The 17,442-nt window shown below is 41.3% G+C and overlaps 1 protein-coding gene across 10 annotated transcripts in view; it reads left to right on the forward strand.

Moving 5' to 3' along the window:
• Window positions 1-303: 303 nt before the first annotated feature.
• The window catches only part of LOC110533651 (activator of transcription and developmental regulator AUTS2), a 484,459-nt gene continuing 467,320 nt past the window's right edge, over window positions 304-17,442 (forward strand). For 8 of the 10 annotated variants that reach the window (XM_021618068.2, XM_021618070.2, XM_036990070.1 and 5 more), the window contains exons 1-2: window positions 304-451; window positions 3,178-3,967. In XM_021618068.2, coding sequence (XP_021473743.2) covers window positions 3,686-3,967 — 282 coding nt within the window. In that variant the 5' untranslated portion in view covers window positions 304-451; window positions 3,178-3,685. Of the gene's footprint in view, window positions 452-3,177; window positions 3,968-17,442 lie in introns of those variants that run through there. The other 2 variants (XM_021618071.2, XM_021618072.2) reach the window with 1 other exon arrangement.

Genomic DNA, 17,442 nt, shown 5'->3' on the forward strand with positions numbered 1-17,442 from the left:
ATGGTTAGAAGGGTGGGAATTGTCAGGAATGATCACGTCACAAGTGGTGTTTTGTGCACTAGCATTTTGGTGAGTAGCCTAAGTGTATACTCAATAAGATGTATTTGTATTTATTTAAGTATGTATATTACTTATTACAGAGTTTCAACGACAACATTACATAAGCATAGTTTAGACATGTTCTCCTTAGTACAACGACCCATACCAGATTCCATATGCAGCACTATTTGCGCCGAGGAAGCGCATACCCTGTAAAGCGGCACTGCGGCATCGCCATATCAATGCGCCCGGTCCCTTCTCCGAGATACTGAAGAACGGACTGGGAGAGAAGAGCCCCTTTGCTTCCTTGCGGGATTTATTTGTTTGTTACATTTTTCATTTTCTGTTCTCTTGTATTGACCATTTGTATCCGAATGCCTGCGACTTGCCCGGACGGTCCCCACTTTCAAGGGTTTGCTTTTCTTGGTTTTGCATGACGTGTCTTGGAGGAAAAGAGGCTCGCTTTGTGTGTTGTGAAAATAAGCGGAGAGCTGGAGCAGGAGAGGAGGCAGTGCCAGTCGCAGTTGTGGGCTGGACTGGCCACGGAGCGTGAGATTTACTGACAGGGGAGCAGACAAAAAAACTGAACGAAGACAGCGAGATAGAGTGTGATAACAGGAAGGAACGAGAAAAGGGAGGGCGAAGAGGCATAGCTATAGTAAATCATTTAATAGCTGTTTTGCATGTAATTAGGGGAGTGCTGGCACGGGGCATCAGGTTTTAAAGGGATGGGGACTGGTAAATGGCTTAGGACCGTTATAGGAAAGACTGAATTTGACTTCTAGACAAGGCTGTGATTTTGGATGGTTTAGATGCTCCCTTATTACGCACCATCGGTCCAAATAAGAAAATATTTGCGAGCCATTGTAATGTGCTGATGTGTAACATTTGCCACTTCTAGTCTAGTTTATGCCACCTTGATTTGCAATCATTGGACAATGACATAATGCAAAGTTGATATGGTGGTTGTCTATGACAGATGATTCTAGTGGTGTGTCTGGTGATGATGGAGCTAGTCAAGGTGTGTTCCCACTGTCTGGAACGGTTCACTGGCAGAATTGGGAGGGGGTGATGGAATTTGGAGTGGCTTGAACATGCCTGTACGGTTTGGTGTATTCAATGATGGATAGGCTACCATTTTGGGGATGTCATCGTGTACACGTTTTTATCTGGAAATGAATTTGGATAATCCTGTAGTATTCATAGAGCACACTTTCTCTGTATCTTTGACATACAAAGCAAATTAGAAGAGTGAAAATGGATTTATGTGTGAAGGAATGATTGAGATAACAAACTGTTGAATATGTTGCCTGTCTGAAACTCAAACCATTATGGTTACATTGTACTATATTGTAGCATGAGAAATGTAAATAGGTTAATCATTTAGAATAGCCTATGATCACATAACTTCGATGCTCCAGGTTCAAGTGCTTTTGGACCAGATTGTCAAAAGGTCTTTGTCATCAGTCTAGGTTTAGGTGTGAGCATTGGTTGGCAGAATCCTCATCTCAAACTCTCAAGGACAGAAATGATTTAATATCTAGGTTAGATTGTGATCAACATGTTTAGATATATAGCTTAGATGAGATGATCTATTGGACAAAATGTATTTGATTGTAAAATATCATGTCATGCTGTGACAAAACAAGTGCGTTATAAGAATGAATAACCTTGTAGAGATATTGCATAATACACAATAGCTTTTACATATAATTCAAAGAACACCTCCAACTAATCAGAATGTGGTAAATCATTTAGCGGGTTAGTTGTGTGTAGACTGAAATGAAACGTACAGAATGATGAGCACACTGCAAAAAAAGACTACCTTGGCATCATTCCTTGATGAAGCATGTATTTACCAATGTAATGTTATTGTGTCAACTGAATCAAGGTTTTCGGCACCTGTGTGGAGATAATGTAAAGTATAGGGATTGGAAGTGTTTGAAAGGCAAGTGTCGTGGTGATTAAGAAGTTTATACTAGATTGACCTGTTTAAAGCACAGTGATTTTGGAAATTGAGGCATAATCGTGTGATGATCAGGCAAGCTGGTGTTCTATATGCAGTGAACAGTACTGAAAGAAACCGAGCTAATAACCACAGCAGGCCTATGTTTAAAATATACACATATAAAGGAATAGGCTAATCCAAATAGAATAAATACCCATACATTATAAATGTCAGAAAATGCTTATTTCATTAAAAGTACAGGATAGGGTAAAATCAAGGGGGGAGGGGGACTTCAGAGACAGTAGTAGAGAAGCACTTTAAACACACACTGAGTATGTTTACATGCACTAATAATTTAACTGATTAATATTAAACTGATTACGGCAGTCCCCTGGACTACTATAAATCTATCTAGGCCGAGTATGGACATAGTAATCTTAGTCGGTGAAAGGTCATAATCGAAGTAGGCCTAAGCATACAGTGGTTAAAACATCTGGTTTTCTGAGCAATCTTTTGAATTATTAGGACATATAAACAGCTTAATTGGAGTTCCAACAGTGTATTTGATCTGTGCATGTGTCAGCACCAGCAGTACAAACCTCCCTCTTATGCGCGAGTGAAGTGAGTTCAGAAAAAATTAAAGTATGCATCTTAAAAATAGTTTTCACATACAAACTTTATATGTCCAACCTCAGAATCAAGTAGGCTTCCAAAAATAACATGGTCGCTGTGGTAGAACGTTTACTTTGATTGGCGATTTTCTGCATAATTTATCAAAGTCCCATCAGGAAGCCTGATTTCAGATGTGTCCATGTTAAAATGATTATTAGTGAAATCGTTCTTGCAAAGCATGTAAACGTTTAAATCAAACTATTATATTAATCTGACTATTCACAATACTCATATTATTATGTGCATGTAAACGTATTCAATGATCTCAGCCAAGGGGCCTAATGGTTGTGCATTGTAAAAGAATAAAGGAAAATATGGTGAGCAGATGACTCTAATGATATAGCGTAATGAAACATGAATTTATGTTGCATTATGTAGACTGGTAACAATCCCCTGTACTGTATAATCTCCCTACCTACCCTGAGAGGATGGCTCATTGACTTAATGCATTCAACAGTAAGGCCTGCTGCTAACTGAACATGTTGCAAATATATGCCCTCTATCTCTTTGACTTTCAGGAGGGAGAGTTGGCTGACATGACAGCATGTGAAGAGTGGGGATTCCTTAAGAAGAAGGATCAGGATGTGGCTTTTTACAGTTGGTTCACCATGGCAGGACATGTCCAGTGATCACACGTTCTGTTCCAGTTAAAGATTTGTCTTCTTTTTATTCTCTTTTTGGAGTTGACAGCCTAGTTACCACGTCTAACAGACTCTATTACCCTTTGCCTGTCAATGGATTTCATGGACACCGTTGGGAATCTTTGCTTGGAATCTGCTGCTGTGCTTTCAATGACTCAAGGCATTCTCTACTCCAGTTTATGCCCTTTGGATATTATCTGATTGCTTCTTTTCTGTTGGATTTCATCCACTAAGTATCTATACTTACTACTTGTTGGATATTGTTGGGAAATATCTGTTGGGATTTATTTCTGCTGGAAGTTCAACTGTGCCAGTGAGTGCCCTTGATAGGGTTGATTCTCTGCTCTGCTAGAGAAGTCTTTAGGTGGGCTTTTCCTCTGAAGAAATGGATGGCCCACGGTCCAGTGGGCTCCGCAAAAAGAGGAAGTCTAAGTCCGAGAGGGATCGGGGACGGAGATCAAATGGGATAAGGAACAACAACCATAAGAGGGGGGGCTCTGTTGGGCTGCACTTCTCCTCAGATTCAGAGAGGGAGGAAGGAGACAGGAACGCCTCTTCCTCCCGTCCAAGGCCCCCCAGGAGAAAGAGAAAGGAGTCTACATCCACTGAGGAGGACATCATAGACGGCTTCTCCATCTCTGGTTTCATGACGCTGGAGGCGTTGGAGGTGAGTAACTCCAGGCTGCTGTTACTACTACTACTTTTCTGCCCCGCGGGGGATTTGCTTCGATGTGTGTTTTTAGCACTTAATCTCTGTGTTTTGTCATCTCCTCTGGATTCGCCTGTTAATCTCTTGACACTATGTGAACAGAGAGTTGTTATTTTCTTCAGCCCCAATCCCTGTATCTGTATTGCTGGGCTGGCCTTGCACTTGGCGTTGCTCTAGCCTGCATATTTCTGTTTTTGTTAGCTGGATTCCAATAGATGTGGCTTTAAAACGAGGCGATTCAGCCAAATATCTATATCTCTGTCACAGAGCTTGTTTTGTTGAGCTGTGTTCTGGATTTGTTTTTATAAGAATGTGCCAGACAAAGACTGGCAGTAGGAGGATAGTCTTCCAAAGGTTCTAGAATGTTTCAGAACCCAGAACAGGACACACTGGTGGATCTCATGCAGCTTCTTCATGGAATTTCTTTGCCTTATTTGTCTGTGGAATAAGCTCCTCACATGCACAATAGTACGTGTAACCTAAACATGCACTTATTAATCATTCATTATTATTTAATTCCACTTGTTGAATCAGTTATTACAATGTAACTATGTTACCTAACTGCCAAATCTATATTACATAATCTCATCACTGTAGGCCTTTATTTGTGTTGTGACTTAATTCATGGATTCCTTACTAGCTACTTCTCTGTAGAATGTTTTTCCTACAACACCAATGTGCTTTATCATGCATACATTACAACAACATTAGCTGTACTACTGGGTTAGATACTTCTGTGAAGGAGGCTGTAAGAATTGCCTAAAGCTGTGTAGGATGACAAGCTAACACCATTTATTTATTTTTATTTTACCTTTATTTAACTAGGCAAGTCAGTTAAGAACAAATTATTATTTTCAATGATGTCCTAGGAACAGTGGATTAACTGCCTTGTTCAGGGGCAGAAAGACAGATTTTCACCTTGTCAGCTCGGGGATTTGATCTTGCAACCTTTCGTTTACTAGTCCAACTCTCTAACCACCATGGTGAGATTGATCCTCAAACTGACCTCTTTATTGTGCTCTACTCAGAACTCGTGATTCAGTATAGCACCAAATCAACCTAATGAATAGTCCATATAGCATTGTATTCTCTCTCCAGTGCACTCTATATATAAGTGCATGCTAAATCCTTTGTCCACATAGGACAACATTACTGATAGTATTCTACCTCAAAACCTCACTAGGGAAGTTACTACTCGATACCACTCGCCATGTTTCCCCACAGTTCCCCATTCATTCTTTGTTGTGCCAGTGTGTAGCCTACATGGCCTCCAGAGCGATGTTTTTCTCTCCACCCCTTTTGCTTTCAATTTGAGAGGGAATTGCGCGGCTTCAATTTGCAAAAGCAGCTCTGTAATCTCAAATGCATTCAGAAAGGTGTTCTGTTGGCATTCATTGAGCCAGGTCATTGAAATCAATACATTTTTCCACCTGGACATACAGCTGCAGCAGCTGTTCTTTACAAGTGAACTGTCCGAGTCAGGCGTAAAGCGCTCTAGGCCTGCTGCCTAGTACCTATTGAGAGAGGCAGAAGGGAGAATGCCTGAGCTAGAAGTCGTGTATAACAATGAATGCCTTTAGAAATTACAAAATTATTAAGCTCAGTCTCCTCTAAAACCCTGATACCAGTGCACTAAATAACTGCAGTTTAATCGTTCCCTTCTCTTCTCACCCCACCCCAATTTAATATTACTTAATGCCTGCTCAGCTGACCACCACTGTAAAACCACATGACATGTTCATTGTGTTGTTGGCTTTTCATCCGAACACACGCTAAGCATCAATTGGTCAAGACCAATTGGCCCTGTGCAATCCAAAGAAATCGATCCCCAGACAGAATTCACAGCCCCTTCTATCAATGAACACAATGAAGACTTTGGGCAAATGCCTTTCCCCAACACCTCATTTGAGTTTTCCCGTTTAGCACAGATAATTATTGTAAGGGAAGAAAAGCAATCAGTGTAACCAGTAGTACTGATAATAATGGAAGGAGAATACATGTTTCCTTTCATTGATGTCATTGGAATGAGCACTTGTGTCTATAGGTCTAGTATGTGATTTATTTTCTACATCTTACTTGATTTTTGTAGAAAACAATGTTAATAGAAAGAGCATTTAGTGTAGCAAGAGACCCATCACTTTCCCTTTGGGGCTTTAAACATTCAATTATCTTAAAGCCATCACTTCTAAACGATTTCGACTCTCAAACTGATGTTGCAACAAATACTGCCATGAGCTGATTCCAACTTTATAGCCCTTTGTTCTTCTACCCACATGAAATGCCAAACGTTTCTCCAGAAATACTTGTTGAGGGTCATAATAACTCCAGTGACTTCGGATTGTTTGAGCGTTTACAGGCTGGTAGATCAGTGGGGATTAGGATGCTCATAGTCATTCAGTGGACTGAAGACAAATGTCACAAGGCAATAGGCTGTGATACTATTGTCACTCCTGGTGTGTGATCTCATTTAATCAGATTGGCGTGTGTGGTGGATGACATAGTTTACTGACATGTTGTATATGGTACTTGTAACTAATTCTATTACAGAACTATTGTAGGGTCATCGACAAACTGTGAAAGGTTCAAATGCAAAATATTATTTTATGATTGACATATTATTAATGGCTATTAACATTTACAATTACAGAAAGCTTAGAAAAGAAGGACAAATCTCAACCTGGATTGAGAAATTCATGGCAACAAACAGCCAACTACACTTATCTCAAATGTAGTCTAGATGACAAAAATGGCGTATTTATGTCTAACTACAATGCCCTCAGAAAGTATTCATACCCCGTATTACACATTTTGTTGTAGAGAACTCTTTTGGTTCCAAGTAGAACCCTTTTGGGTTCCATTTAAAAACCCTTTCGGGTTCCATGTAAAACCCTTTCCACAGAGGATTCTACCTGAACGGTTCTACCTGGAACCAAAAAGGGTTCTCCAATGGGGACAGCCAAAGAAACCTTTTGGAACCCTTTTTTTCTAAGAGAGTATGGATAACTAATTACTTTTCCTCCATGTGAATGTCTCTCAGTAACACTACCGTCGATAATCGTGTCTGTCTGGCCTTCAGAATTAAACAATGGATTTTCTTAGAAACTGTTGTCTTAGAGCTGCTGTCTGAATAGAGGGTCTGAGAGGGCAGACAGGGGAAAATTGATAAGCACTTCATTGTGGAGAAGAATGTGAAACGGAATGTATCGACATACGGTTGGTCTGCCGTGTTTCTACAGAAACCAAATAAAAGGTAAATTCCAAGAATGAAGACGCATAAGTATCAAGCGAGTCTACAGCGTATTGTGTTTGAGTGGATGGATGCAGCTGCTAGTTTGAAAGAGAAAACATCTCTCGAGAGATGCTTTCAACACGGCCGGGTCTTCTTGTACTTGATGATGGCACGCTGCCAGATATTTCCCTCTTGTGACAAATACCACTTTTTTCAAGCCCTCAATTAATTTCCCATCTTCCCTAGCTGCATTTGTCTGTCTCCTGGCAGTTATGGCAGATATTCATTTAACTGAACCTGTCACAGAATGATGTATGATATATATTAATGGGCCTAGGCAGCTGAATGACTGACACATGAAATATGACATCCTGTCTGTCTGTCATCGCTGGATTTGTTTAGTGCCACACTGAGATTATCCAGCATTGGGATTTTCTATGCTTCCTGTCATCCTAATAATGTCTGTGCTGCGTGAACACATGAAGGTACAGACACACACGGACAGACCCACACACACCCCTCTGCTATGCCTTGCTGTTCTCTGCCATGGTTAGAGCAGGCAGTCAGTTAACAGTAGGGCTGGGCGATATGTCCTAAAGTCATATCTCAATATACAGTTTATCACAAAAGTGAGTACACCCCTCACATTTTTGTAAATATTTGAGTATATATTTTCATGTGACAACACTGAAGAAATGACACTTTGCTACAATGTAAAGTAGTGAGTGTACAGCTTGTATAACAGTGTAAATTTGCTGTCCCCTGAAAATAACTCAACACACAGCCATTAATGTCTAATCCGCTGGCAACAAAAGTGAGTACACCCCTAAGTGAAAATGTCCAAATTGGGTCAATATTTTGTGTGGCCACCATCATTTTCCAGCACTGCCTTAACCCTCTTGGGCATGGAGTTCACCAGAGCTTCACAGGTTGCCACTGGAGTCCTCTTCCACTCCTCCATGACGACATCACGGAGCTGGTGGATGTTAGAGACCTTGCACTCCTCTACCATCCGTTTGAGGATAACCCACGGATGCTCAATAGGGTTTAGGTCTGGAGACATGCTTGGCTAGTCCATCACCTTTACCCTCAGTTTCTTTAGCAAGGCAGTGGTCGTCTTGGAGGTGTGTTTGGGGTCGTTATATATATAGCTTATTTAGAGAAAACAAACAAAAAAAAAATATATATATATATATATATATTTTTTTTAAAATTTGTTTTCTCTAAATAAGCTCCGTTACATAATTAAAGGTCAAAACACTACGTATAAAATTATACTGAGGCTAAATATAAGCCTTCCGCAACCATAAGAGCCACTAATAATTTAATTACTTTATCAAAATAGTTTCATCTGCCTTTTTGCAATATTCACTGATCTGGCTTCCAAGTCTGTCTATGAAAAAGCCCCCTTTTTGTTAAAAATTTAACCAGATCCATGCACATCCATAATAAGGACCAACTTCTGGTAGCAGACATAGCAGAACATTAACACAGGTCTCATAAACAATCTCACAAGCCCAAGTGCTCGTGAGTAGCCAGCTAATCTTTATATTTAAAGTCTAGCCAAATTGGATCTATTTGCTTACTAACAAGGTAGAATAGTTGAACTGTAACTAGTGGAAACCAGTTTAAACTGCTTGTCGGAGTGGAAGAAGTGCGCGGCAGTGGGAGGGGTGTCTGTGGGTCTAGTGTCTTTGTGTGAGGGGGAAGGTGCACAGTGCAAGGAGACAACCCCCAAAATACATGGAACGCTCATAAAAACGAAAACAAATAAAAACCTAGATTCTTGCGATACAAGTATTTGGAACATCGCGCTAAAACATAAATTCAAATGAATTAGATATATCGCCCAGCCCTAGTCAACATGAGGAGAAAGCATTTCTGATCAATGGAACCTGAACTGAGGTGATGGACTGACTGGCCCCCCATTCTCCCTACCACTGTTGAAATCCTCATTGATCTCATCCTACCAGTCTACATAGCAGTCTAGTCTAGAACACTTCTCATGCACCCAACAGTAGAGCTCATGAGTAGCACTTTGCATTTATAATATTTGACCAACATCAAATCCATATTCAGACTCTACTTCTAAATGCCTGTTTTGGCCCCTGCTGCTTAATTTGTTGCACTTAATCTGCCCTGTTTTGCACCATTAGACTGCAGGGTTTAGCACTTTGGGTTTTTGAAAAGCACGTTACCAATAAAATGTATAACTATTATTTGATATTTTCTTAGGATGCTGCACAGCATCATGGCTAGTAGGGTGCTGTATTTCTCTTTACTGAATGCTAGTCTGCTTGATTGATGTCTAGGCATTCATTTGAACCTACAAAAGCCACACAGGTTGTGACCGCTGTCATCGTGTCGTGCATGTTTAGAAAAAACCTCACATGAGCTGCAAACTCATATACACACACACAAAACAAACAGCAGTTGTGGAAATATCCAGCGAACAGCAGCAAAAGGATAGTTAACCACAGTCAATGTTTGCTCTTATGTTTTAATGCACTGGGAAGGATCAGCTCATTAATGAATGGTTGTCGGGGGGAAGCCAAGGAGACCCTAGCCAATCAGATAGAGCAGCAGTCTCCATTATAGTGCAGCAGTGATGGACTGGGAACAGAAATTGGTCCGGGCATTTCTAACACACCGGACATTTTTTTGGACCGGCCCACTGGGTTAAAGATGGAACAACCCATCTGGCATTTGCCAGAACTGCTCTATGGCCAGTCCGTTTTTGTAGTGCAGAATCCCCCTTCTCTACCCTCCAAACAGCTGTTGGCAGACACACCTTAATGCTTTTGTAGCTTTTAATTGAAAACGATGATAAAGGGCTGAATCCACGCTAGTTATCTTGCCAAGGCCATTGACATTAACCCTAAAGATCTCAGTGGCTATAGACCCAGTCTGGGTCTTTGGAGCGGAGTGTCTAGCTAGATTGAATAGCCTTTTAGTTAGGCTCTATATGAAGGCCATTCAAAATGTTTGGAGAATGGTGTTATTCACTCCGCATCTAGCCTACACATAGCTGAGGTGTTTTAGTTTTATGTGGATAGGTACGTTTCTTTCAATAACCTTCAAGTAACGTCAGTTCAGTACAAGATGAAGACGAGACAGAAACCATTATATTTCTTTGCGCGATACCAAGTTTTTCAGTAGAATACTCAAATAGAAAAGATATCCATTAAATTAATGAGGTCGCTTACACTATATATACAAAGTATGTGGAACATCCCTTCAAATTAGTGGATTCGGCTACTTTAGCCACACCCATTGCTGACAGGTGTATAAAATCGAGCACACAGCTATGCAATCTCCATCGACAAACATTGTCAGGAGAATGGCTCAGACTTTCAACGTGACACCGTCATAGGATGGCACCTTTCCAACAAGTCAGTTAATAGTTTCTGCCCTGCTAGAGCTGCCCCGGTAAACTGTACGTGTTGTTATTGTGAAGTGGAAACGTCGAGGAGCAACAATGGCTCAGCCGCTCACAGAACGGAACCGTGTAAAAATCGTCTGTCCTCAGTTGCAACACTCCAAACTGCCTCACAAGAACTGTTCGGCGGAAGCTTCATGAAAGGCCGAGCAGCCTCACACATGCGCAATGCCAAGTGCCGGCTGCTGGAGTGGTGTAAAGTTGGCCGCCATTGGACTCTGGAAACATGTTCTCTGGAGTTTTATTTTATTTGACCTTCAGTTAAGAACAAATTCTTATTTTCAATGACAGTCTAGGAACAGTGAGTTAACTGCCTGTTCAGGGGCAGAATGACAGATTTGTACCTTGTCAGGGGTTTGAACTTGCAACCTTCCGGTTACTAGTCCAACGCTCTAACCACTAGGCTACCCTGCCACCTCTGTGATGAATCACGCTTCCCTATCTGGTAGTCCGACGGACAAATCTGCGTTTGGCGGATGCCAGGAGAACACTACCAATGTATAGTGCCACCTGTAAAGTTTGGTGGAGGAGGAATAACGGTCTGGGGCTGTTTTTTATGGTTTGGGCTAGGCCCCTTAGTTCCAGTGAAAGGAAATCTTAACTGGAGATCTTAACGCTACAGCATACAATGAGAAGATTCTGTGCTTCCAACTTTGTAGCAACAGTTTGGGGAAGGCCTTTCCCTGTTTCAGCATGACAATGCCCTGTGCACATACAGAAATAGTTAGTCGAGATTGGTGTGGAAGAACTTGACTGGCATGCACAGAGCCCTGACCTCAACCACTTTGAACACCTATGGGATGAATTGGAACGCCGACTGCGAGCAAGGCCTAATCGGTCAACATCAGTTCCTGACCTCACTAATGCTCTTGTGGCTGAATGGAAGCAAGTCCCTGCAGCAATGTTCCAACATCTAGTGGAAAGCCAACCCAGAAGAGTGGAGGCTATTATAGCTGCAAAGGGGGGACAAATTCCATATTAATGCCCATGATTTTGTAATGAGATGTTCGACGAGCCGGTGTCCACATACTTTTGGTAATGTAATGTATCTTTGCTGAGCCTTTTAACTTAATGTCAAGGTTAACATTTAAACCTAGTGAACCAACAGAATGCAACCTTCCCTCCCCATGCTACAGAAGGCTCAGCCAAACTGGCAATCTGGTAGACAGTCACAGCTCAAGGAGAGAGTATGTCAGGACCCAGACCATTATTACATTCCACCAAGGCCGACGCTGCCGAATGTGTTTGTTTGCAGACAGAAAATCTATTCCAAAATACTGGATACTGCTGGAGACGGAATGGATATATGAAAGGGAGCTACTGCACTGAACTCAAATGTCTTCCAGCAGCTTATGTCGCTAGCAAGGGGAACATACTCGGAGTACTGTAAATGTAAAACAACAAACTGTTTTCCTCAAGCAGATTCTGCAGACAGTTTATGTGACACCCAGAGCTGGTAAGGAATACTGGATTAATGGGTGCTGCAGCAGGTTGTAAAATGTAAGTCTCCCAGACACTCGTTAATACACTGCTCAGTTGGGAGAAAATATATAGTGCTGCCACATCTTAACTGGCTGTATAAGCACAGACTGCAAATTACAGTTTTATTGAAATATAATTTGCTTGACTAAGTTTGTTTATAATACATTTCATAAGTCTGCATGTCACCATCTCCTGGAAACCAGGTCATGTTTTGTTATTTGTCATCTGATGGGCCTTGGAGAGAGGGATGGAAAGCAGGATAGTGAGGGATGGGGGAAAATACAAATGTTTGCTGAGGCTGATTGTCAAATGACATCCCTGAAGTAGGGCCCTGTCCAGTCTCAGGGTGAAGCACTCTTTTGTGCATTTCAACAGATTGTTTTCTGCTCTTGAGAGAAGACACATTTTCCCTGCCTGTTTGGTTGCACAGTGCATACGAATGGTAGATGCCTGTCTTGCCTGAGGATGTGTGTGTGTGTGTGTGCATATGTGTGTGCATGCACATGCATTTGTGTGTGCATGTATGTTTGTGTGTGTGCACATGCATGTGTGTACATTCACGTGTGTGTGTGTGTGTGTGTGTGTGTGTCTGTGTACGTTTGTTGGTGCCAGAGGGCTGTGGGCTCATGGATAAGCCCCCGTTGAGTTTCCCACCTGGAGCTTTGAGCTTCCCCCTTTGATGCGCTCTTTTTCTCCCTTTTCTTCCAAGCTAGCCCTGCACTGGTGTTATTTCCATTGCTTTTGACTTAAATGTAGCTATCTAGTTGCTCTTTTTGATAGATTGCTGAAAACGAAATACAGTTGAAGTCGGAAGTTTACATAAACTTAGGTCATTAAAACTTGTTTTTCAACTACTCCACAAATTTCATGTTAACAAACTATAGTTTTGGCAAGTTGGTTAGGACATCTACTTTGTGCATGACACAAGTAATTTTTCCAACAATTGTTTACAGACAGATTATTTCACTTATAATTCACTGTATCACAATTCCTGTGGGTCAGAAGCTTACAGCACTAAGTTGACTGTGGCTTTACACAGCTTGGAAAATGTTGTCATGGCTTTAGAGGTTTCTGATAGGCTAATTGACATCATTCGGAGGTGTACTTGTGGATGTATTTCAAGGCCTACCTTCAAACTCAGGGGAAAATCAAAAGACATCAGCCAAGACCTCAGAAAAAAAGTGTAGACCTCCACAAGTCTGGTTCATTCTTGGGAGCGATTTCCAAACGCCTGAAGGTACCACATTCATCTGTACAAACAACAGTATGCAAGTATAAACACCATGGGACCACACAGCCGTCATACCGCTCAAGAAGGAGACGCGTTCTGTCTCCTAGAGATGAAGGTACTTTGGTGCGAAAAGTGCAAATCAATCCCAGAACAACAGCAAAGGACCTTGTGAAGATGCTGGAGGAAACAGGTACAAAAGTATCTATATCCACAAAAAAAGGAGTCCTTTATCGACATAACCTGAAAGGCCGCTCAGCAAGGAAGAAGCCACTGCTCCAAAACCGCCATAGAAAAACCAGACTGCGTTTTGCAACTGCAATTGGGTACAAAGATTGTACTTTTTGGAGAAATGTCCTCTGGTCTGATGAAACAAAAATAGAACTGTTTGGCCATAATAACAATCGTTATGTTTGGAGGAAAAAGGGGAAGGCTTGCGAGCCAAAGAACACCCGTGAAGAACGGGGTCGCAGCATCATGTTGTGGAGGTGCTTTGCTGTAGGAGGAGCTGGTGCACTTCACAAAATAGTAATGAGGAAGGAAAATGACGTAGATATATTGAAGCAACACCTCAAGACATCAGCTTGGTCACAAATGGGTCTTCCAAATGGACAATGACCCCAAGCATACTTCCAAATTTGTGGCAAAATGGCTTAAGGACAACAAAGTCAAGGTATTGGAGTGGCCATCACAAAGCCCTGACCTCAATCCCATAGAAAATGTGTGGGCAGAACTGAAAAAGTGTATGCGAGCAAGGAGGCCTCAGTTACACCAGCTCTGTCAGGTAGAATGGGCCAAAATTCAACTTATTGTGAGAAGCTTGTAGAAGGCTACCCGAAACGTTTGATCCAAGTTAAACGATTTATAGGCAATGCTACCAAATACTAATTGAGTGTATGTAAACTTCTGAACCACTGGGAATATGATGAAAGAAATAAAAGCTGAAATAAATCATTCTCTCTACTATTATTCGGACATTTCACATTCTTAAAATAGAGTGGTGATCCTAACTGACCTAAAACTGAATTTTTACTAGGATTAAATGTCAGGAATTGTGAAACACATAGTTTAAATGTATTTGGCTAAGGTGTATGTAAACTTCCGACTTCAACTGTATGTGAACATATTCTAAAGCCACACACGGACCCCCACACCCAACGCCAATCCTACCCCAACAACGAGTGTGTGTATATATATATATATATATATACATATATATATATATAGTACCAGTTCTCTATGTCTTACAATTAGTATGGAGCTGTGGCTTGGAGTATTGCTTTTTCATCCTTTGTAATGTATTCCCTGTTAATCTGATGATTGTTTTCCCTCTGTTCAGTGAAATTAGTCATTGAAGTTGTTAGGTTTATGGCCCATCACTAAACATGTTATTACCAGGTTCTGACCACTAGATGGTGTAGTTCCTGCTAAACCGTCTCACTCTTTTATCCAGTTGGAGGTTGCCAATAACTACACATCCAATACAAATTCATGGACAAGATTAGGATTGGTTGAGATTCGTAATGAGGAAGGGGTAACCTCTCTATCAGAATGGACCAATCAAGAGGTTAATTGGCCACAGCTGAAGAGGGATAGGCTCAGGGGTTTTCAGCCACATGAGTTCAACATTTCTATTGGTTGAGAATACATTGCGTGTGTGTCTTATTCCCTTCAAAAAAGGTCTGGAGCAGTTAGACCGCTGCAGGTGAACAAGCAAACTATTAGGCTACAGCATTTCTAATGGTGTCAATGTTATGGTCTCTAATAGTCTTCAAAGGTAAATATCCCAAAGACACAATGCATTGTGTTTTGCAATAGTTTATATTGGTGAGTGGCTTCATTATTTATAGTGAACAAAAATATAAATGCAACATGCCACAATTTCAAAGATTTTGCTGAGCTACAGCTCATATCAGGAAATCAGTCAATTGAAAAAAATTCATTAGGCCTTAGCTATGGATTTGACATGATTGGGCAGGGGTGCTGCCTTGCGTGGGCCTTGGAGGGCATAGGCTCACATCCTTGGCAGCCAGGCCCACCCACTGGGTAGGCAGGCCCAGCCAATCAGAATGAGTTTTTCCCCACAGAAGCGCTTTTTTACAGACAGAAATACTCCTCAGCACGCCACCCTCCCTCAGACAATCCCGCAGGTGAAGAAGCCAGATGTGGAGGTCCTGGGCTGGCGTGGTTGCACGTGGTCTGCGTTTGCGAGGCCAGTTGGACATACTGCCAAATTCTCTAAAACAACATTGGAGGTAGCTTATGGTAGAGAAATTAACATTAAATTATTTGGCAACAGCTCTGGTGGACATTCCTGCAGTCAGCGGGCCAAATGCACGCTCCCTCAAAACTTGAGACATCTGTTGCATTATGTTGTGTGACAAAACTGCACATTTTAAAATATACTTTTATTGTCCCAGCACAAGGTGCACCTGTGTAATGATCATGCTGTTTAATCAGCTTCTAGATATGCCACACCTGTCAGTTGGATGGATTTTCTTGGCAAAAGATAACTGCTTACTAACAGGGATATAAACACATTTGTGCACAACATTTGAGAGAAAAAAGCTTTTTGTGGAACATTTCTGAGATCTTTTATTTCATCTCATGAAACATGGGACCAACACTTTACATGTTGCGTTAATGTTTTTGTTCAGTGTATATAATGGTGTATTTTGTAAGTGTAATGGTTTCGAGTGGATTTAATGGTAAATGTTCTAATAGGTTTTCTTTTTTAATAGGGTTGTCATTCTCAGCATATTAACAATGGCTCCACCATGGTCTATAGTCAAAACTAAAGACTAATGTCAGTGTTTATATGATAAGGGCTGCAAGAAAACTGGCTTCAGAGAAAGGTATCATGGAGTTGCCAAAGTAGAAAACTGGAAAATCATTGCCAAAAAGAGTGGATGATTTGGTCATTTGATTCTACAATAAAATGAATATAGTAGACTTATTCAAGGAAAAAAGGATTTTGTCAGTGTCAAATTCACGAGCAGAAGAGACTGTGCAACCTTGACGAACTGTATGCAGCTTTTAAAAATAAATATCAGGAACACAAAATTGTCTTTTCCAAATTCTGCAGTCTACATCTGAAGCATTGTGTGCCAGTCGGCTCATCTGGAACACACTCTGTGTGTGTATATGTACAATACACCAAAATGTCACCCTAATGCTAAATGCAGTAAAGGTGGTCAAGGACTGCCCTACACTTGTGGGACCTGATGGTGTGTGAGCGAGAGATGCATGGTGCATAGATGTGATAACTGCCTTTGTGTAACGGAGGTCAGCTTTAAGTGGAAGAGACTGAAAGGAGGTCCATTTACAACAGTGGACAACTGTTGACAGAGCAGAATTAGTAACATGGACATTGCCCATGTGTGATTTTCTTACATTGTTGTTGAAGTTGGATGCCCTCACTGCCAATTCCTACATCACGAGGAAGGAGAAGGAAGGAGAAGTCATTGTACTTTGTGATTTGTTTGTAATCCAGGATGAGGTCCAACGCTATCACTGGAACAAGGAATAATGTACCCTACACCCAGTTGTACTGTACTACAGATTAAATGTCCAGATCAATGAAGACAGGGCTCTACACTGACATTTTTTACAAGGAGGATGTGTGCGCCTAAGAAAGTGTATATACCCACAGATATTTAGGAGCACAATGAAAAACATTTGCGGAAAATAAAGCTAGAATCCTTCATTTTTCTAGTCACTCTGGTGCTCCTAAAGAAAAATTCTAGGTCACACAGCAAAATATTTATGCAAATATGCGAGTACTGTAGAGCCCTGGAAGATTCCCTGTGTTTAGTTTCTGACGACCTGACTCAGTCTCTATGTGGGTGCCACAGGGCTGAATTCTCGGGCTGAGTTCTCTCTGTATATATCAATGATGTCGTTCTTGCTGCTGGTGATTGTCTGATCCACCTCTATGCAGACGACACCATCCGGTATACAACTGGCCCTTCTTTGGACACTGTGCTAGCAAACCGCCAAACGAACTTCAACGCCATACAATACTCCTTCCGTGGCCTCCAACTGCTTTTAAATGC

The sequence above is a fragment of the Oncorhynchus mykiss genome, chromosome 10, assembly GCF_013265735.2.
Source record: "Oncorhynchus mykiss isolate Arlee chromosome 10, USDA_OmykA_1.1, whole genome shotgun sequence".
Taxonomy (NCBI): Eukaryota; Metazoa; Chordata; class Actinopteri; order Salmoniformes; family Salmonidae; genus Oncorhynchus; species Oncorhynchus mykiss.